Raw genomic sequence first — 21,372 nt, 5'->3', positions numbered from 1 at the left:
TATCCCTGATGATGTAGAGTCTGGAGAAGACTCAGACCTCGACTCCTGAGGTATTCGACATTGTGGAGCAGTATCGATTTAAACCCTTACACGAAAGCGGACGAACCGATGGTAAACCGATTCCGGATTCCCAGTAACGGTTATTACAATTTATGTTACAATAAGGGAAAACAATAAAGGTCAGTGACCTTTCATAGTTTAAATTTTATAAATACCAGAATGTTTTACTTATAATACATTAAGGCTGCATATCTTGGGCAGTTTGCTGGAAACTTTCAGAAAAATGAAACGAAGGGGTATCTACCTAGAAGACGAATTGTAGACCAGAAAAGTTAATTTTTACCCCAAAAATGACAAAATATTATTATTGTTTGCTCAAAATTGTGTAAACTTTTAAACATATTGATTTGTTTTAGGTATCACCATGTCAGATATGTTCTTAGCTTTAAAATGAGCCTACTTTGAATAATTTTGATGCTTCCTGTCGGATACTGTGACCCAGAATGTAAATATAAGAAAAATTTGATCTTAAAAAAGGTAATTGACCCCTGTTGACCCCTGTCACGGGTTCCCCTAGGGGACTTGAATTTAAACTTTTTGAAATGTGTTGGTGGACACCCTTACAAACACATTGGTGAAGAAATTTCTTGGTAAGGAATTTGTTCCCAGATTTCCCAGATTTCTGATAATATTCCCTGACTATCTCTGCTGTTGTGTTTGTGTGTTTCCCTTTCTCTGCCCCTCTTGTCTGCGGCTCCCTTCATTTTATGTTTTGTGTGTCTGTTTGTCTTTTTTTGTGTTTAATGCGTTAGCTCTTACACGAGCCTCGACTTTGTATACAAAAAGAAAAAAAAAAGAAAAAAAAAGTCTAAACGTAATTAAGAGTTCATGGACTGTGTTTTGGGTTTTAATTTCATTGGAAGAAGAAGAAGAAGACGTTTTGGTCGCACACAAACAAACATAACCATATACGTCTGATAACTTTCTTGGACGTTTTCGTTAACGAAGATTTCCGTTTGGGAGGCATTTTACCGGTTTACCTGACAAATCGTTTCGGGAATGGACTCCCCAATATTCGCTGTGTCCACGGTTTGAATTACGCTGAGGTCATGGGAGGTCGTTTCGTGGATATGAATAAGGCTTACGATATGATGTCAGTGGACCAAGAGGTAAAATGTCTGGTGTACCCCGAAGTGATGTGAAAGGTGTCGGCAAGCATGATATGTTCCTGGATGTCATGAGTTATCCGCCGATTGCGTTTCACGTCAACCAGAAAGGTCGAAAGAAAAAGGAGCGTATCCAGAGGTGTGGGAAACCAACTTTAGGCTGGAGACCAAATCTGAAATTGGAAAAACAATATGGCCTATTTTACTCCAGGGGGTCCCAGGAATACCCACCCAAAATATCGTTGCGAATTAGTCCTTTAGGTGACTTTTTGCAAACTCCAAGCGGGCTTTCTTATATCTTTCACTCAGGAGAGGCTTCCGTCTGGCCACTCTGCCATAAAGCCCAGATCGGTGGAGTGTTGCAGTGATGGTTGTCCTTCTGGAAGTTTCTCCCATCTCCACACAGGATCTCTGGAGTTCAGCCAGAGTGACCATCGGGTTCTTGCTCACCTCTCTTACCAAGGCCCTTCTCCCCCGATTGCTCAGTTTGGCCGGGCGGCCACTCTAGGAAGAGTCCTGGTTGTTCCAAACTTCTTCCATTTATAGTAAGGGAAACATATGAAAATCTGTTAACTAAATTGTTACCAAAAAATTTCTTCACCAATATGTTTGTAAACGTGTGTAATAACATGTGTTAAAATGTTGAAGGTCAACTCCCGTGGGAAATCCAGAAAAAAGCTGTTGAATTTGGGTACCGAAAAATTATTTTCGAGAATTTTTTTTTTTTTTAATCGGCCCTTAAGTAACTTATGAGGGGTCAAATAAGGGTTTTTCATGATTCTCAGTTGATTGTTAACATTTATATTTCACCACAGACACTCCTTTGTGGAAAAATAATTTCTAAATATATCTCATTTTCTACTTTGCAGGACATGGAGTCTAGCAATATGGATGAAGACGTTACTCCACCTGTGCTCAATTGCTTCATCTGTGCATGCTCGGATACACCAGCTGAAAGGCTCATACAGGCAACTCCAAAGGGATACTCAACTTTATTGAAACAAGCAGAAACTGTCGAAAATGTTACTGTTGTGGAACGTATGAAGGAGGCTCAAAAGGAAGGAAAACTGAGGTACCACCAGAAGTGTAAAAATGATCTGTACAACAACTTTGTTGCAACCGCCAAGAAGTCAGCTCAAGCATCAAAGGCAGAGAAAGAGTCATCAAAGTTGAAGAGAAGACGCACTACTTGTGAGTTCAGTTCATCAACTGGCTGCAGTTCTAGAAGATCACAGTCAGTTGACCTCCTGTATAAGGATGTATGCATTCTTTGCAACCAACCAGCCCAGCTCTACAAAAATAATCCAGCACAAGCTAGAAAGAAATACAGAGTGCCAGATAATTTGACTGCAGATACACTGAAGGCAAGCTTGCTGAAGACAGCACGGAGTCGCGGGGATGACTGGGGCACTGAAGTCACTGGACGCCTGGAAGGGATCAACGACTTGGTAGCAGAAGAAACACTGTACCATTTGCGATGGAAACTTATGTTTGCGAGAGGTGACAGTTTGTCCAAGACTGATGAGGAAGGAAAAAGGAAGAGAGGACAGAGGAGTATTGATGAGGAGCGAGAGGCAGTTTTTATTGAATTCTGCGAATGGTTAGACTCAGAATTAGAGCATGGGGTAATGAACATGGACCAAGTCCATGAAAAGCTGCAGGAGTTTGATCAGTCACCAGAGAAGAGCCTTTCTTATTCAAAGCATTGGCTAAAGATAAAACTTCTAGAGAAATACGAAGACACCTTGTATTTCACAACACAGGAAAGAAGGGCAGATGTACTCTGTCTCAAAGATGGCACCGACAATATTCTGCGAGCGCATCATGCTAATCTTGACCATGGAGATGAGAAGACTCAGATCATAAAGACGGCACTCAAGTTCATATCCAATGATATTGCCTTGATTGATTTAGGTCCAAAGTCATACCCCACCACACACAGTATGACTGACATCGATAGTCAGCTGACACTTGTTCCTGCAAGCCTTCAGATGTTCTTGAGACCGATTGTCAAGACAGACGAAAGAGTTGCCGTTTGGGGGTAGAATTTTATTAAGGCCTGTCGACCTCGGTCTGGAGTATTGCCAAACCAAATGGGGCTTGCCATACAACTTGATCATAGATTTGGGTCAAAATGGATGCTCAACAAGTTCCACCGGCTGGGATACACTGAGTCTTACACGGAGACACAAAACTACAAATACTGCTTCCTTAATAGTAGGAGTGGAGATGATGTTCCAGATACTTCTGGCAATCTTGACACCATTGTGGAGGAAACCGATGAACAGATCAATGATGAGGTTGCGGTTGATGCTGCGCTTGAGGATCAATCAGTGATGACAGCCAAAGTGCCAGCCAGTGAAAGTGAATTGTCAAGTAATGATCAGGTGGTCTTTATGGAGGTTGGGGAAACAAACAATGCAGTCACTCAGTTTGTTGGAGACAATATAGATTTAAACATTGTCTCTATTCACGGAAACACTCCCTTTCACTCAATGGGTTGGATCGAAGTCACCTCTCCGGCACCACCTTTGCCAGATCCACAGACAACAGCAGCTTTCCCCCGGGTGAAGTTGAAGGCACTCGACAAAGCTAAGATCCTGAGAGGAACTGAAGTAAAGATTATTCCATTTACGAACAGGAAACAGATAGGAACGAACGCGATCATGTTTCTCCCCCTCGCTGAGCTTTCCTCCTCCCTGGCTCATGATCAGCCACTCCTCACTCCAGGTGACACACTCTGGGCAGCGGGGTGGGTGATCAAAGCCAACGATCCTGAGTTCCCACACTCCAACTGGAATGGCTGGATGAAGAGAATCCATGCTAATGATGCAAAGCAGAGCACACAGATCGAGTTCCTCCCAGTTATTGAAGGAGACCCTAATGACCTCAACACCATCTTCACCACTCTGAAAGAGTGCATACGGCGCGCTGGGGTCGCTATAGTGACCTTTGATCTTCCGATTTGGCTGAAGGCTGTGAATATAATAAAGCAGGCAAATCTACCCGTCATTCCAAGGTTGGGTGGTTTTCACCTGCTGAAGTCTTATCTTGGATCAATGGGTAACATCATGGAAGATTCTGGACTACTAGATGTGATCCAGTTGATCTATCCTGGAAGTACGACAGCCAACCACATCATGGATGGAGGATGTTTTGACAAGGCAATCCGTGTTCACCTCCTCATCGATGCAGCCATCTATCAACACATCATGAACTGCGATTTTCATGAACTGCGAAAGGCTGGTACTGCGATTTTCATGAACTGCGAAAGGCTGGTACTGCGATTTTCATGAACTGCGAAAGGCTGGTACTGCGATTTTCAAGTACATTTACCATGGACGAGATACTACATTGGGTGAAATTCGGTACAACATGTTCTCAAGGAAGGCAGCGGCAGGAGTGATCAAACCAGAGACTCTACCTCCAACAGAGGGTGCAGCTGCACAACATTCACTCCGTGCCTACCTGCAGACCCGGGACTGGATCCTTCTACAGAGCATGTCTCTGAACCCCAGTGACTATGGATGGACAATAGGTGTGCATGGGTATGAGCCAGTTCCAACACTGGACCCCACGGCTCCTGAGGAGCTATTGCAGTTCACGAGCTGTAATTGTCATGGAGATTGCAGCAACCGGCGGTGCAGCTGCAAGAAGAATGGGGTCACGTGCATCTCGGCCTGTGGTGTCTGTAATGGTATTACATGCAGAAACTGCAGTCATGATGTTGTTGAGTCTGAAGAAGACATAGACAATGACTGTTGAAACTTCTGACATTGTGAATGAGAAATAACTCTTGAGTATTATATATGTATGTGAAATAAAAGCTACTTTGTGTGTAAATGTAAAAGTGAAAATATAAATGTTAACAATCAACTCAGAATCATGAAAAACCCTTATTTGACCCCTCATAAGTTACTTAAGGGCCGATTAAAAAAAACAAAAATTCTCGAAAATAATTTTTCGGTACCCGAATTCAACAGCTTTTTTTCTGGGTTTCCCACGGGAGTTGACCTTCAACATTTTAACACATGTTATTACACACCTTTACAAACATATTGGTGAAGAAAGTTTTTGGTAACAATTTAGTTAACAGATTTTCATATGTTTCCCTTACTATAACCATGAGGTGGTTGGTGGCCATTTTGACACGCTTCGGGTCAAGTGACCAGAACAAGGTTTGCAATCCTCGTTACCGGACAGGAGTGAAACCCTGCTGCAGATTTCAGCCAGATCGGCCAAACGATTTGGCCGGAAAAGTCGAAATAGGCGACGAACGGATGGACGGTGCATGATGACAACAACACCTTATCTGAAATTCCAATTGCACATAGACTAAAATACAAACAGGACACAGACATGTCCGTAATGTGAGAGCCATAAGCCTTGATCTTTGGCCTAATCATGGGGAGAACAACAGAAGAAAAAGCACATCAAATACATCAAACGTTGGTGTTTATCTGGCGGAGAACGACATATATGATTGCAGCTCGTGATGAAATGATTATGACACCAAAATCGCACATTTTAAAGGGAAAAAATGAACAAAACTGAATAAAAAAGGGGATATAGAACCAACCAGAAACAATATAAAGGTGTGTCAAAGATGAGACAAAACTCACCTTGCTTCCACAGGATGATTGTGTGTTTCAAGTACTGTTCACTGGCGCGGCTCTTGTGATTATCGCTTTGTGGCAATGTGACCACGCAGTCACCGTGAAAGTCGACCTCAACAGCTGTTTACACACACAGTCACAAAATCAGGAATAAAATGCAAAGTGAAGAATTCAGAATAATCACACAACTCAAACACGTGTTACAAGCTTACATTCAGAAAAACACTTTAAACCTCACACAACCAGCCCTTCAAAAGTGACAAACTGCCCAATCAGTCCTGCAAAAGTGACAAACTGGCAAATCAGTCTTCAAAAGTGACAAACTGCCCAATCAGTCCTTCAAAAGTGACAAACTGCCCAATCAGTCCTTCAAAAGTGACAAACTGCCCAATCAGTCCTTCAAAAGTGACAAACTGCCCAATCAGTCCTTCAAAAGTGACAAACTGCCCAATCAGTCTTCAAAAGTGACAAACTGCCCAATCAGTCCTGAAAAGTGACAAACTGCCAAATCAGTCTTCAAAAGTGACAAACTGCCCAATCAGTCTTCAAAAGTGACAAACTGCCCAATCAGTCCTGAAAAGTGACAAACTGCCAAATCAGTCTTCAAAAGTGACAAACTGCCCAATCAGTCCTGAAAAGTGACAAACTGCCCAATCAGTCCTTCAAAAGTGACAAACTGCCCAATCAGTCCTTCAAAAGTGACAAACTGCCCAATCAGTCCTTCAAAATTGACAAACTGCCCAATCAGTCTTCAAAAGTGACAAACTGCCCAATCAGTCCTGAAAAGTGACAAACTGCCCAATCAGTCCACAAAAGTGACAAACTGCCCAATCAGTCCTTCAAAAGTGACAAACTGCCCAATCAGTCCTGAAAAGTGACAAACTGCCAAATCAGTCTTCAAAAGTGACAAACTGCCCAATCAGTCCTGAAAAGTGACAAACTGCCAAATCAGTCTTCAAAAGTGACAAACTGCCCAATCAGTCCTCAAAAGTGACAAACTGCCCAATCAGTCCTGAAAGGTGACAAACTGCCCAATCAGTCCACAAAAGTGACAAACTGCCCAATCAGTCCTCAAAAGTGACAAACTGCCCAAACAGCCCTTCAAAAGTGACAAACTGCTCAATCAGCCCTTCAAAAGTGACAAACTGCTCAATCAGCCCTTCAAAAGTGACAAACTGCCCAATCAGTCCTCAAAAGTGACAAACGGCCCAAACAGCCCTTCAAAAGTGACAAACTGCCCAATCAGCCCTTCAAAATTGACAAACGGCCCAATCAGCCCTTCAAAAGTGACAAACTGCCCAATCAGTCCTCAAAAGTGACAAACTGCTCAATCAGTCCTCAAAAGTGACAAACTGCCCAAACAGCCCTTCAAAAGTGACAAACTGCCCAATCAGCCCTTCAAAAGTGACAAACTGCCCAATCAGCCCTTCAAAAGTGACAAACTGCCCAATCAGCCCTTCAAAAGTGAAAACTGCCCAATCAGTCCTCAAAAGTGACAAACTGCCCAATCAGTCCTCAAAAGTGACAAACTGCCCAATCAGCCCTTCAAAAGTGACAAACTGCCCAATCAGCCCTTCAAAAGTGACAAACTGCCCAATCAGCCCTTCAAAAGTGACAAACTGCCCAATCAGCCCTTCAAAAGTGACAAACTGCCCAATCAGCCCTTCAAAAGTGACAAACTGCCCAATCAGCCCTTCAAAAGCGACAAACTGCCCAATCATTTCTCAAAAGTGACAAACTGCCCAATCAGCCCTTCAAAAGCGACAAACTGCTCAATCAGTCCTCAAAAGTGACAAACTGCTCAATCAGTCGTCAAAAGTGACAAACTGCCCAATCAGCCCTTCAAAAGTGACAAACTGCTCAATCAGTCCTCAAAAGTGACAAACTGCCCAATCAGCCCTTCAAAAGTGACAAACTGCTCAATCAGTCGTCAAAAGTGACAAACTGCCCAATCAGCCCTTCAAAAGCGACAAACTGCTCAATCAGTCCTCAAAAGTGACAAACTGCTCAATCAGTCCTCAAAAGTGACAAGAGACTCTGACTCTCTTGAAAATCCTCTCTATCTCTTTGCTGATGACTCTACTCTCTGTCGCTCCATTCCTCATCCCTCAGATCGGCAGTTTGCAGCCTCCTCACTCTCTGCAGACCTGGACAAAATCACAGACTGGGCAAACAAATGGAACATGTCTTTCAATCCTGACAAATCTCACACTCTTACGATGTCTCTCCGAAAAGACCGACTGGAAAACCCTCCCATCTACTTTCTGAACAATCCTCTCCAAGAAGTTCTGTCACTCAAGCTTTTGGGTCTCACTATCTGCCATGATCTTTCCTGGGAAAACCACATTTCAAATCTGGCCTCCAAAGCCAGTCGCCGACTGGGCATCCTCCGTCGTGCGAAGTCCTTCCTTGGCACACCTGAGCTCCTCACCACATACAAGGCTTTCATCCGCAGCTCTATGGAATACTGCTCTCCCCTCTGGTCTGGTGCTCCTGCCTCACACCTAGCCCGTCTTCACGCTGTTGAAACCAAAGCGTTCAGAATCATTGGAATCTCCCGCGATGAAGCTAACTCCAAGGGCCTTTCACTCACTCACCGCAGGCAGGTTGGTGGTCTTTCCGTCTTCTACAGACTCCTCTCTGGCCTTGCCCCCCCCAGCTCTCTCTGGGCTCTGCCCCCCAAATCTTCCTACAGGTCGCACAAGATCTGCCTGCAACCCTCTTATGGTTAAACTGCAAAAATCAAGACTTTCTGCTCACCTTCACTCCTTCATTCCTCTTTTCTCCCGCCTCTGGAACAAACTCCCTCACTCCCTTCAATCCCACTCCACCCTCCAGGTCTTTAAAACAGCTGTTCACCACCATCTCTTATCCTCCCCCATCCAAAACCTTGATCTTTTCTACCCCCGCTAATTTCGGTGCCCTTGTGTTTTATACTTCTCCCACCCCCCCCCCCCCCTTCCCACGCCTCCTGCCCCCAAGCCCTCTCCCTTCCACACTCTCCCTGCTCTCAAATGTTGTGATTGTGTGCTTCCCCTTCTCTCCCTATCTTGTCTTCCGCTCCCTCTTTTTGTATATTTTGTTTGTCTGGTTGATTTGTTTGTGAAATAAATGTTAGCTCTTTCACGAGCCTCGATTCAGTATACAAAAAAAAAAAAAAAAAAAAAAAAAAAAAAAATGCCCAATCAGCCCTTCAAAAGTGACGAACTGCTCAATCAGCCCTTAAAAGTGACAAACTGCTCAATCAGTCCTCAAAAGTGACAAACTGCCCAATCAGGCCTTCAAAAGTGACAAACTGCTCAATCAGCCGTTCAAAAGTGCTAAACTGCCCAATCAGCCCTTCAAAAGTGACAAACTGCTCAATCAGTCCTCAAAAGTGACAAACTGCTCAATCAGTCCTCAAAAGTGACAAACTGCCCAATCAGCCCTTCAAAAGTGACAAACTGCCCAATCAGCCCTTCAAAAGTGACAAACTGCCCAATCAGCCCTTCAAAAGTGACAAACTGCCCAATCAGCCCTTCAAAAGTGACAAACTGCCCAATCAGTCCTCAAAAGTGGCAAACTGCCCAATCAGTCCTCAAAAGTGACAAACTGCCCAATCAGCCCTTCAAAAGTGACAAACTGCTCAATCAGCCCTTCAAAAGTGACAAACTGCCCAATCAGTCCTCAAAAGTGGCAAACTGCCCAATCAGTCCTCAAAAGTAACAAACATCCCAATCAGCCCTTCAAAAGTGGCAAACTGCCAAATCGGGACTCAAAAGTGGCAAACTGCCCAATCAGCCCTTCAAAAGTGACAAACTGCCCAATCAGCCCTTCAAAAGTGGCAAACTGCTCAACCAGCCCTTCAAAAGTGGCAAACTGCCCAATCAGTTCTCAAAAGTGGCAAACTGCCCAATCAGCCCTTCAAAAGTGACAAACTGCCCAATCAGTCCTTCAAAAGTGGCAAACTGCCCAATCAGCCCTTTAAAAGTGGAAAACTGCCCAATCAGCCCTTCAAAAGTGGAAAACTGCCCAATCAGCCCTTCAAAAGTGGCAAACTGCCCAATCAGCCCTTCAAAAGTGGCAAACTGCCCAATCAGTCCTCAAAAGTGGCAAACTGCCCAATCAGCCCTTCAAAAGTGACAAACTGCCCAATCAGCCCTTCAAAAGCGACAAACTGCCCAATCAGACCTTCAAAAGTGACAAACTGCCAAATCAGTCCTTAAAAGTGACAAACTGCCCAATCAGTCCTTAAAAGTGACAAACTGCCCAATCAGTCCTCAAAAGTGACAAACTGCCCAATCAGCCCTTCAAAAGTGACAAACTGCTCAATCAGTCCTCAAAAGTGACAAACTGCCCAATCAGTCCTCAAAAGTGACAAACTGCCCAATCAGCCCTTCAAAAGTGACAAACTGCTCAATCAGCCCTTCAAAAGTGACAAACTGCCCAATCAGCCTTTCAAAAGTGACAAACTGCCCAATCAGCCTTTCAAAAGTGACAAACTGCCCAATCAGCCCTTCAAAAGTGACAAACTGCTCAATCAGTCCTCAAAAGTGACAAACTGCCCAATCAGCCCTTCAAAAGCGACAAACTGCCCAATCAGACCTTCAAAAGTGACAAACTGCCAAATCAGTCCTTAAAAGTGACAAACTGCCCAATCAGTCCTTAAAAGTGACAAACTGCCCAATCAGTCCTCAAAAGTGACAAACTGCCCAATCAGCCCTTCAAAAGTGACAAACTGCTCAATCAGTCCTCAAAAGTGACAAACTGCTCAATCATTCCTTCAAAAGTGACAAACTGCCCAATCAGTCTTCAAAAGTGACAAACTGCCCAATCAGTCTTCAAAAGGGACAAACTGCCCAATCAGTCTTCAAAAGTGACAAACTGTCCAATCAGTCCTGAAAAGTGACAAACTGCCAAATCAGTCTTCAAAAGTGACAAACTGCCCAATCAGTCCTGAAAAGTGACAAACTGCCCAATCAGTCCTTCAAAAGTGACAAACTGCCCAATCAGTCCTGAAAAGTGACAAACTGCCCAATCAGTCTTCAAAAGTGACAAACTGCCCAATCAGTCCTGAAAAGTGACAAACTGCCAAATCAGTCTTCAAAAGTGACAAACTGCCCAATCAGTCCTGAAAAGTGACAAACTGCCCAATCAGTCCTTCAAAAGTGACAAACTGCCCAATCAGTCCTTCAAAAGTGACAAACTGCCCAATCAGTCCTTCAAAAGTGACAAACTGCCCAATCAGTCCTTCAAAATTGACAAACTGCCCAATCAGTCTTCAAAAGTGACAAACTGCCCAATCAGTCCTGAAAAGTGACAAACTGCCCAATCAGTCCACAAAAGTGACAAACTGCCCAATCAGTCCTTCAAAAGTGACAAACTGCCCAATCAGTCCTGAAAAGTGACAAACTGCCAAATCAGTCTTCAAAAGTGACAAACTGCCCAATCAGTCCTGAAAAGTGACAAACTGCCCAATCAGTCCACAAAAGTGACAAACTGCCCAATCAGTCCTCAAAAGTGACAAACTGCCCAATCAGTCCTGAAAAGTGACAAACTGCCCAATCAGTCCTCAAAAGTGACAAACTGCCCAAACAGCCCTTCAAAAGTGACAAACTGCTCAATCAGCCCTTCAAAAGTGACAAACTGCTCAATCAGCCCTTCAAAAGTGACAAACTGCCCAATCAGTCTTCAAAAGTGACAAACGGTCCAAACAGCCCTTCAAAAGTGACAAACTGCCCAATCAGCCCTTCAAAATTGACAAACGGCCCAATCAGCCCTTCAAAAGTGACAAACTGCCCAATCAGTCCTCAAAAGTGACAAAATGCTCAATCAGTCCTCAAAAGTGACAAACTGCCCAAACAGCCCTTCAAAAGTGACAAACTGCCCAATCAGCCCTTCAAAAGTGACAAACTGCCCAATCAGCCCTTCAAAAGTGACAAACTGCCCAATCAGCCCTTCAAAAGTGACAAACTGCCCAATCAGTCCTCAAAAGTGACAAACTGCCCAATCAGCCCTTCAAAAGTGACAAACTGCCCAATCAGCCCTTCAAAAGTGACAAACTGCCCAATCAGCCCTTCAAAAGTGACAAACTGCCCAATCAGTCCACAAAAGTGACAAACTGCCCAATCAGCCCTTCAAAAGTGACAAACTGCCCAATCAGTCCTCAAAAGTGACAAACTGCCCAATCAGTCCTCAAAAGTGACAAACTGCCGATTCAGTCCTGAAAAGTGACAAACTGCCCAATCAGCCCTTCAAAAGCGACAAACTGCTCAATCAGTCCTCAAAAGTGACAAACTGCCCAATCAGCCCTTCAAAAGTGACAAACTGCTCAATCAGTCCTCAAAAGCGACAAACTGCCCAATCAGCCCTTCAAAAGTGACAAACTGCTCAATCAGTCCTCAAAAGTGACAAACTGCTCAATCAGTCCTCAAAAGTGACAAACTGTTCAATCAGTCCTCAAAAGTGAAAAACCGCCCAATCAGCCCTTCAAAAGTGACAAACTGCCCAATCAGCCCTTCAAAAGTGACAAACTGCCCAATCATTTTTCAAAAGTGACAAGAGACTCTGACTCTCTTGAAAATCCCCTCTATCTCTTTGCTGACGACTCTACTCTCTGTCGCTCCATTCCTCATCCCTAAGATCGGCAGTCTGCAGCCTCCTCACTCTCTGCAGACCTGGACAAAATCACAGACTGGGCAAACAAATGGAACATGTCTTTCAATCCTGACAAATCTCACACTCTTACGATGTCTCTCCGAAAAGACCGACTGGACAACCCTCCCATCCACTTTCTGAACAATCCTCTCCAAGAAGTTCTGTCACTCAAGCTTTTGGGTCTCACTATCTGCCATGATCTTTCCTGGGAAAACTACATTTCAAATCTGGCCTCCAAAGCCAGTCGCCGACTGGGCATCCTCCGTCGTGCGAAGTCCTTCCTTGGCACACCTGAGCTCCTCACCACATACAAGGCTTTCATCCGCAGCTCAATGGAATACTGCTCTCCCCTCTGGGCTGGTGCTCCTGCCTCACACCTAGCTCGTCTTCACGCTGTTGAAACCAAAGCGTTCAGAATCATTGGAATCTCCCGCGATGAAGCTACCTCCAAGGGCCTTTCACTCACTCACCGCAGGCAGGTTGGTGGTCTTTCCGTCTTCTCTCGACTCCTCTCTGGCCTTGCCCCCCCAGCCCTCTCTGGGCTCTGTCCCCCAAATATTCCTACAGGTCGCACAAGATCTGCCTGCAACCCCCTTATGGTTATATTGCCAAAATCAAGACTCTCTGCTCACCTTCACTCCTTCATTCCCCTTTTCTCCCGCCTCTGGAACAAACTTCCTCACTCTCTTCAATCCCACTCCACCCTCCAGGTCTTTAAAACAGCTGTTCACCACCATCTCTTATCCTCCCCCATCCAAAACCTTGATCTTTTCTACCCCCGCTAATTTCGGTCCCCTTGTGTTTTATACTTCTCCCACCACCCCCCCCCCCCTTCCCACGCCTCCTGCCCCCAAGCCCTCTCCCTCCCACACTCTCCCTGCTCTCAAATGTTGTGGTTGTGTGCTTCCCCTTCTCTCCCTATCTTGTCTTCCGCTCCCTCTTTTTGTATATTTTGTTTGTCTGGTTGATTTGTTTATGAAATAAATGTTAGCTCTTTCACGAGCCTCGATTCATTGTACAAAAAAAAAAAAAAAAAAAAAAAAAAAAATGCCCAATCAGCCCTTCAAAGTGGCAAACTGCTCAATCAGCCCTCAAAAGTGACAAACTGCTCAATCAGTCCTCAAAAGTGACAAACTGCCCAATCAGCCCTTAAAAAGTGACAAACTGCCCAATCAGTCCTCAAAAGTGGCATACTGCCCAATCAGTCCTCAAAAGTGACAAACTGCCCAATCAGTCCTCAAAAGTAACAAACTGCCCAATCAGCCCTTCAAAAGTGGCAAACTGCCCAATCAGCCCTTCAAAAGTGACAAACTGCCCAATCAGCTCTTCAAAAGTGGCAAACTGCTCAACCAGCCCTTCAAAAGTGACAAACTGCCCAATCAGCCCTTCAAAAGTGACAAACTGCCCAATCAGTCCTCAAAAGTGGCAAACTGCTCAATCAGCCTTTCAAAAGTGACAAACTGCTCAATCAGTCCTCAAAAGTGACAAACTGCTCAATCAGTCCTCAAAAGTGACAAACTGCTCAATCAGTCCTCAAAAGTGACAAACTGCTCAATCAGTCCTCAAAAGTGACAAACTGCCCAATCAGCCCTTCAAAAGTGACAAACTGCTCAATCAGCCCTTCAAAAGCGACAAACTGCCCAATCAGCCCTTCAAAAGTGACAAACTGCCCAATCAGTCCTCAAAAGTGGCAAACTGCCCAATCAGTCCTCAAAAGTAACAAACTGCCCAATCAGCCCTTCAAAAGTGAAAAACCGCCCAATCAGCCCTTCAAAAGTGACAAACTGCCCAATCAGCCCTTCAAAAGTGGCAAACTGCCCAATCAGCCCTTCAAAAGTGACAAACTGCCCAATCAGCCCTTCAAAAGTGACAAACTGCCCAATCAGCCCTTCAAAAGTGGCAAACTGCCCAATCAGCCCTTCAAAAGTGGCAAACTGCTCAACCAGCCCTTCAAAAGTGACAAACTGCCCAATCAGCCCTTCAAAAGTGACAAACTGCCCAATCAGCCCTTCAAAAGTGACAAACTGCCCAATCAGTCCTCAAAAGTAACAAACTGCCCAATCAGCCCTTCAAAAGTGGCAAACTGCCAAATCGGGACTCAAAAGTGGCAAACTGCCCAATCAGCCCTTCAAAAGTGACAAACTGCCAAATCAGTCCTTAAAAGTGACAAACTGCCAAATCAGTCCTTAAAAGTGACAAACTGCCTAATCAGCCCTTCAAAATTGACAAACTGCTCAATCAGTCCTCAAAAGTGACAAACTGCCCAATCAGCCCTTCAAAAGTGACAAACTGCCCAATCATTTTTCAAAAGTGACAAACCGCCCAATCAGCCCTTCAAAAGTGACAAACTGCCCAATCATTTTTCAAAAGTGACAAACTGCCCAATCAGCCCTTCAAAAGTGACGAACTGCTCAATCAGTCCTCAAAAGTGACAAACTGCTCAATCAGTCCTCAAAAGTGACAAACTGCCCAATCAGCCCTTCAAAAGTGACAAACTGCCCAATCAGCCCTTCAAAAGTGACAAACTGCTCAATCAGCCCTTCAAAAGTGACAAACTGCCCAATCAGCCCTTCAAAAGTGACAAACTGCTCAATCAGCCCTTCAAAAGTGATAAACTGCTCAATTAGTCCTCAAAAGTGACAAACTGCTCAATCAGTCCTCAAAAGTGACAAACTGCCCAATCAGCCCTTCAAAGGTGACAAACTGCTCAATCAGCCCTTCAAAAGTGACAAACTGCCCAATCAGCCCTTCAAAAGTGACAAACTGCCCAATCAGTCCTCAAAAGTGGAAAACTGCCCAATCAGTCCTCAAAAGTGACAAACTGCCCAATCAGCCCTTCAAAAGTGGCAAACTGCCAAATCGGGACTCAAAAGTGACAAACTGCCCAATCAGTCCTCAAAAGTGGCAAACTGCCCAATCAGCCCTTCAAAAGTGACAAACTGCCCAATCAGCCCTTCAAAAGTGACAAACTGCCCAATCAGTCCTTCAAAAGTGGCAAACTTGGCAATCTTGGCATCATCTTTGACCAAACCCTCTCCTTCGACAAATACACTAAACAGATCACAAAGACAGCCTTCTTTCACCTGAAAAACATCGCCCGTCTCCGTCCATCCCTCTCCTCCGTGGCTGCAGAAACCCTCATCCACGCCTTCATCACTTCCTGTCTGGACTACTGCAATAGCCTCCTTTATGGTTCACCCTCAACAATCACCAATAAACTCCAATACATTCAGAACTCCGCTGCCCGTCTACTCACCCATTCCCGGACCCGTGACCACATCACCCCCGTCCTTTACAAGCTTCACCGGCTCCCCATCTCCCAGAGAATCCAGTACAAAATCCTCCTCTTGACCTACAAAGCCCTCCATAACATGGCCCCATCCTACCTGGCTGACCTCCTCTCCAGACACACTCCCACCCGCAACCTCCGCTCTGCTGGTACCAACCTCCTGACCCCCCCCCCCCATCCGGACCAAATTTAGATCCTGGGGGGACAGGGCCTTCTCCATCGCTGCTCCCACCCTCTGGAACTCGCTACCTCACACCATCAGAGACTCCTCCTCACTCACCACATTCAAAACATCACTCAAGACCCACATGTTCAACACTGCATTCAACATTTAACCCACAGCATCTAACCCCTGACTATCTCCTCTCCTTCTCCCTCCTTCGTGCTTTGAATATTTCCCTATTGATTCTTCTTTTTTTGCAATTGTTTTTATGTTTTGCTATGCATTATGTTTTGCACTCTGTCAAAGCGTCTTTGGGCTTCCTGAAAAGCGCTATATAAAATAAATGCATTATTATTATTATTATTATAAACTGCCCAATCAGTTCTCAAAAGTGGCAAACTGCCCAATCAGCCCTTCAAAAGTGACAAACTGCCCAATCAGTCCTTCAAAAGTGGCAAACTGCCCAATCAGCCCTTCAAAAGTGACAAACTGCCCAATCAGTCCTTCAAAAGTGGCAAACTGCCCAATCAGCCCTCTAAAAGTGGAAAACTGCCCAATCAGCCCTTCAAAAGTGACAAACTGCCCAATCAGCCCTTCAAAAGTGGCAAGCTGCCCAATCAGCCCTTCAAAAGTGGCAAACTGCCCAATCAGTCCTCAAAAGTGGCAAACTGCCCAATCAGCCCTTGAAAAGTGGCAAACTACCCAATCAGTCCTTCAAAAGTGGCAAACTGCCCAATCAGCCCTTCAAAAGTGGCAAACTGCCCAATCAGCCCTTCAAAAGTGGCAAACTGCCCAATCAGTCCTCAAAAGTGGCAAACTGCCCAATCAGTCCTCAAAAGTGGCAAACTGCTCAATCAGCCCTTCAAAAGTGACAAACTGCCCAATCAGCTCTTCAAAAGTGAAAAACTGCCCAATCAGTCCTTCAAAAGTGACAAACTGCCCAATCAGCCCTTCAAAAGTGACAAACTGCCCAATCAGCCCTTCAAAAGTGACAAACTGCTCAATCAGCCCTTCAAAAGTGACAAACTGCCCAATCAGTCCTCAAAAGTGAAAAACTGCTCAACCAGCCCTTCAAAAGTGATAAACTGCTCAATCAGCCCTTCAAAAGTGACAAACTGCTCAAGCAGCCCTTCAAAAGTGACAAACTGCTCAACCAGCCCTTCAAAAGTGACAAACTGCCCAATCAGTCCTCAAAAGTGACAAACTGCCCAAACAGCCATTCAAAAGTGACAAACTGCTCAAGCAGCCCTTCAAAAGTGACAAACTGCCCAATCAGTCCTCAAAAGTGACAAACTGCTCAACCAGCCCTTCAAAAGTGATAAACTGCTCAATCAGCCCTTCAAAAGTGACAAACTGCTCAAGCAGCCCTTCAAAAGTGACAAACTGCCCAATCAGTCCTCAAAAGTGACAAACTGCTCAATCAGTCCTCAAAAGTGACAAACTGCTCAACCAGCCCTTCAAAAGTGACAAACTGCCCAATCAGTCCTCAAAAGTGACAAACTGCCCAATCAGCCCTTTAAAAGTGACAAACTGCCCAATCCGCCCTTTAAAAGTGACAAACTGCCCAATCAGCCCTTCAAAAGTGGCAAACTGCTCAACCAGCCCTTAAAAAGTGACAAACTGCCCAATCAGCCCTTCAAAAGTGACAAACTGCCCAATCAGTCCTTCAAAAGTGGCAAACTGCCCAATCAGCCCTCTAAAAGTGGAAAACTGCCCAATCAGCCCTTCAAAAGTGACAAACTGCCCAATCAGCCCTTCAAAAGTGGCAAGCTGCCCAATCAGCCCTTCAAAAGTGGCAAACTGCCCAATCAGTCCTCAAAAGTGGCAAACTGCCCAATCAGCCCTTGAAAAGTGGCAAACTACCCAATCAGTCCTTCAAAAGTGGCAAACTGCCCAATCAGCCCTTCAAAAGTGGCAAACTGCCCAATCAGCCCTTCAAAAGTGGCAAACTGCCCAATCAGTCCTCAAAAGTGGCAAACTGCCCAATCAGTCCTCAAAAGTGGCAAACTGCTCAATCAGCCCTTCAAAAGTGACAAACTGCCCAATCAGCTCTTCAAAAGTGAAAAACTGCCCAATCAGTCCTTCAAAAGTGACAAACTGCCCAATCAGCCCTTCAAAAGTGACAAACTGCCCAATCAGCCCTTCAAAAGTGACAAACTGCTCAATCAGCCCTTCAAAAGTGACAAACTGCCCAATCAGTCCTCAAAAGTGACAAACTGCTCAACCAGCCCTTCAAAAGTGATAAACTGCTCAATCAGCCCTTCAAAAGTGACAAACTGCTCAAGCAGCCCTTCAAAAGTGACAAACTGCTCAACCAGCCCTTCAAAAGTGACAAACTGCCCAATCAGTCCTCAAAAGTGACAAACTGCCCAAACAGCCATTCAAAAGTGACAAACTGCTCAAGCAGCCCTTCAAAAGTGACAAACTGCCCAATCAGTCCTCAAAAGTGACAAACTGCTCAACCAGCCCTTCAAAAGTGATAAACTGCTCAATCAGCCCTTCAAAAGTGACAAACTGCTCAAGCAGCCCTTCAAAAGTGACAAACTGCCCAATCAGTCCTCAAAAGTGACAAACTGCTCAATCAGTCCTCAAAAGTGACAAACTGCTCAACCAGCCCTTCAAAAGTGACAAACTGCCCAATCAGTCCTCAAAAGTGACAAACTGCCCAATCAGCCCTTTAAAAGTGACAAACTGCCCAATCCGCCCTTTAAAAGTGACAAACTGCCCAATCAGCCCTTCAAAAGTGGCAAACTGCTCAACCAGCCCTTAAAAAGTGACAAACTGCTCAACCAGCCCTTCAAAAGTGACAAACTGCCCAATCAGTCCTCAAAAGTGACAAACTGCCCAATCCGCCCTTTAAAAGTGACAAACTGCCCAATCAGCCCTTCAAAAGTGGCAAACTGCTCAACCAGCCCTTAAAAAGTGACAAACTGCTCAACCAGCCCTTCAAAAGTGACAAACTGCTCAACCAGCCCTTCAAAAGTGACAAACTGCTCAACCAGCCCTTAAAAAGTGACAAACTGCTCAACCAGCCCTTCAAAAGTGACAAACTGCCCAATCAGTCCTCAAAAGTGACAAACTGCCCAATCAGCCCTTTAAAAGTGACAAACTGCCCAATCAGCCCTTCAAAAGTGACAAACTGCCCAATCAGCCCTTTAAAAGTGACAAACTTCAGGAACATTTGTACCAATGGATCGTTTCGATGTCTCAATTACCTTTGAAATTGGGAGCGCCGGACAGTCGGAATTGAACGGCTCCGGACACGGTCTCCCCCACGCGATACACCTGGTCATCTCCAAAGAACACCAGACTCAGACCTTCCGCACCACTCATTCCGCCCCTCTATATCCACATGAATGGTTGACTTACAGTGCAAGGGGGAACCAGGACAACTGGTCGCGGTTTTGTCCTCGATCGCGTCACTTCTTCCAAATTTCACTTCCGTCACCGTCACCGTTTGGGAGGAGCGCGCATTCCACGAGAATCTATTTTCATTTCGTTTCATGACTCAAGGCAGGTGTACTTCATGCAACAGTTTTCACAAGCAGCGTGACGTCATACCTTGACACATATTGGATCAATACCTTTGGTGACCGAGTTATTGGGAGAGTTCAATCAGTGGATAATTGATACAGATACAGTCGTGGCCAAAAATATTGGCACCTTCGCACTTTTTTCAAATAACTCACAATTCTAAACTCACAAATAACTCACAATTCTAAACTCACAAATAACTAACAATTCTAAACTCACAAATAACTCACAATTCTAAACTCACAAATAACTCACAATTCTAAACTCACAAATAACTCACAATTCTAAACTCACAAATAACTCACAATTCTAAACTCACAAATAACTAACAATTCTAAACTCACAAATAACTCACAATTCTAAACTCACAAATAACTCACAATTCTAAACTCACAAATAACTCACAATTCTAAACTCACAAATAACTCACAATTCTAAACTCACAAATAACTCACAATTCTAAACTCACAAATAACTCACAAATCTAAACTCACAAATAACTCACAATTCTAAACTCACAAATAACTAACAATTCTAAACTCACAAATAACTCACAATTCTAAACTCACAAATAACTCACAATTCTAAACTCACAAATAACTCACAATTCTAAACTCACAAATAACTCACAATTCTAAACTCACAAATAACTCACAATTCTAAACTCACAAATAACTCACAATTCTAAACTCACAAATAACTCACAATTCTAAACTCACAAATAACTAACAATTCTAAACTCACAAATAACTCACAATTCTAAACTCACAAATAACTCACAATTCTAAACTCACAAATAACTCACAATTCTAAACTCACAAATAACTCACAATTCTAAACTCACAAATAACTCACAATTCTAAACTCACAAATAACTCACAATTCTAAACTCACAAATAACTCACAATTCTAAACTCACAAATAACTCACAATTCTAAACTCACAAATAACTAACAATTCTAAACTCACAAATAACTCACAATTCTAAACTCACAAATAACTCACAATTCTAAACTCACAAATAACTAACAATTCTAAACTCACAAATAACTCACAATTCTAAACTCACAAATAACTCACAATTCTAAACTCACAAATAACTCACAATTCAAAAATCACAAATAACTAACAATTCTAAACTCACAAATAACTCACAATTCTAAACTCACAAATAACTCACAATTCTAAACTCACAAATAACTCACAATTCTAAACTCACAAATAACTCACAATTCTAAACTCACAAATAACTCACAATTCTAAACTCACAAATAACTCACAATTCTAAACTCACAAATAACTCACAATTTAAACTCACAAATAACTCACAATACTAAACTCACAAATAACTCACAATTCTAAACTCACAAATAACTCACAATTCTAAACTCACAAATAACTCACAATTCTAAACTCACAAATAACTCACAATTCTAAACTCACAAATAACTCACAATTCTAAACTCACAAATAACTCACAATTCTAAACTCACAAATAACTCACAATACTAAACTCACAAATAACTCACAATTCTAAACTCACAAATAACTCACAATTCTAAACTCACAAATAACTCACAATTCTAAACTCACAAATAACTCACAATTCTAAACTCACAAATAACTCACAATTTTAAACTCACAAATAACTCACAATTTTAAACTCACAAATAACTCACAATTCTAAACTCACAAATAACTCACAATACTAAACTCACAAATCACTCACAATTCTAAACTCACAAATAACTCACAATTCTAAACTCACAAATAACTCACAAATCTAAACTCACAAATAACTCACAATTCTAAACTCACAAATAACTCACAATTCTAAACTCACAAATAACTCACAATTCTAAACTCACAAATAACTCACAAATCTAAACTAAAAAATAACTCACAATTTTAAACTCACAAATAACTCACAATTTAAACTCACAAATAACTCACAATTCTAAACTCACA

General features: G+C 43.4%; 1 protein-coding gene across 1 annotated transcript in view; it reads right to left on the bottom strand.

The window, feature by feature from the left end:
* LOC137422868 (arrestin domain-containing protein 1) overlaps positions 1-19,308 on the bottom strand; it is a gene marked incomplete at its 3' end in the record, with an annotated part of 129,184 nt that extends 109,876 nt beyond the window's left edge. Inside the window, exons 1-2 of the mRNA XM_078769059.1 lie at positions 19,086-19,308; positions 5,789-5,902 (exon numbers count right to left, since the gene is read on the bottom strand). Of these exons, the coding sequence (XP_078625185.1) occupies positions 5,789-5,902; positions 19,086-19,203 (232 nt within the window). The remainder of the gene's footprint in view (positions 1-5,788; positions 5,903-19,085) is intronic.
* Positions 19,309-21,372: the final 2,064 nt, after the last annotated feature.

The sequence above is a fragment of the Myxine glutinosa genome, unplaced genomic scaffold (assembly GCF_964187855.1).
Source record: "Myxine glutinosa unplaced genomic scaffold, kmMyxGlut1.1 SCAFFOLD_1033, whole genome shotgun sequence".
In the NCBI taxonomy this organism is placed as follows: domain Eukaryota; kingdom Metazoa; phylum Chordata; class Myxini; order Myxiniformes; family Myxinidae; genus Myxine; species Myxine glutinosa.
This window is presented reverse-complemented; position numbering and strand designations above follow the sequence as displayed.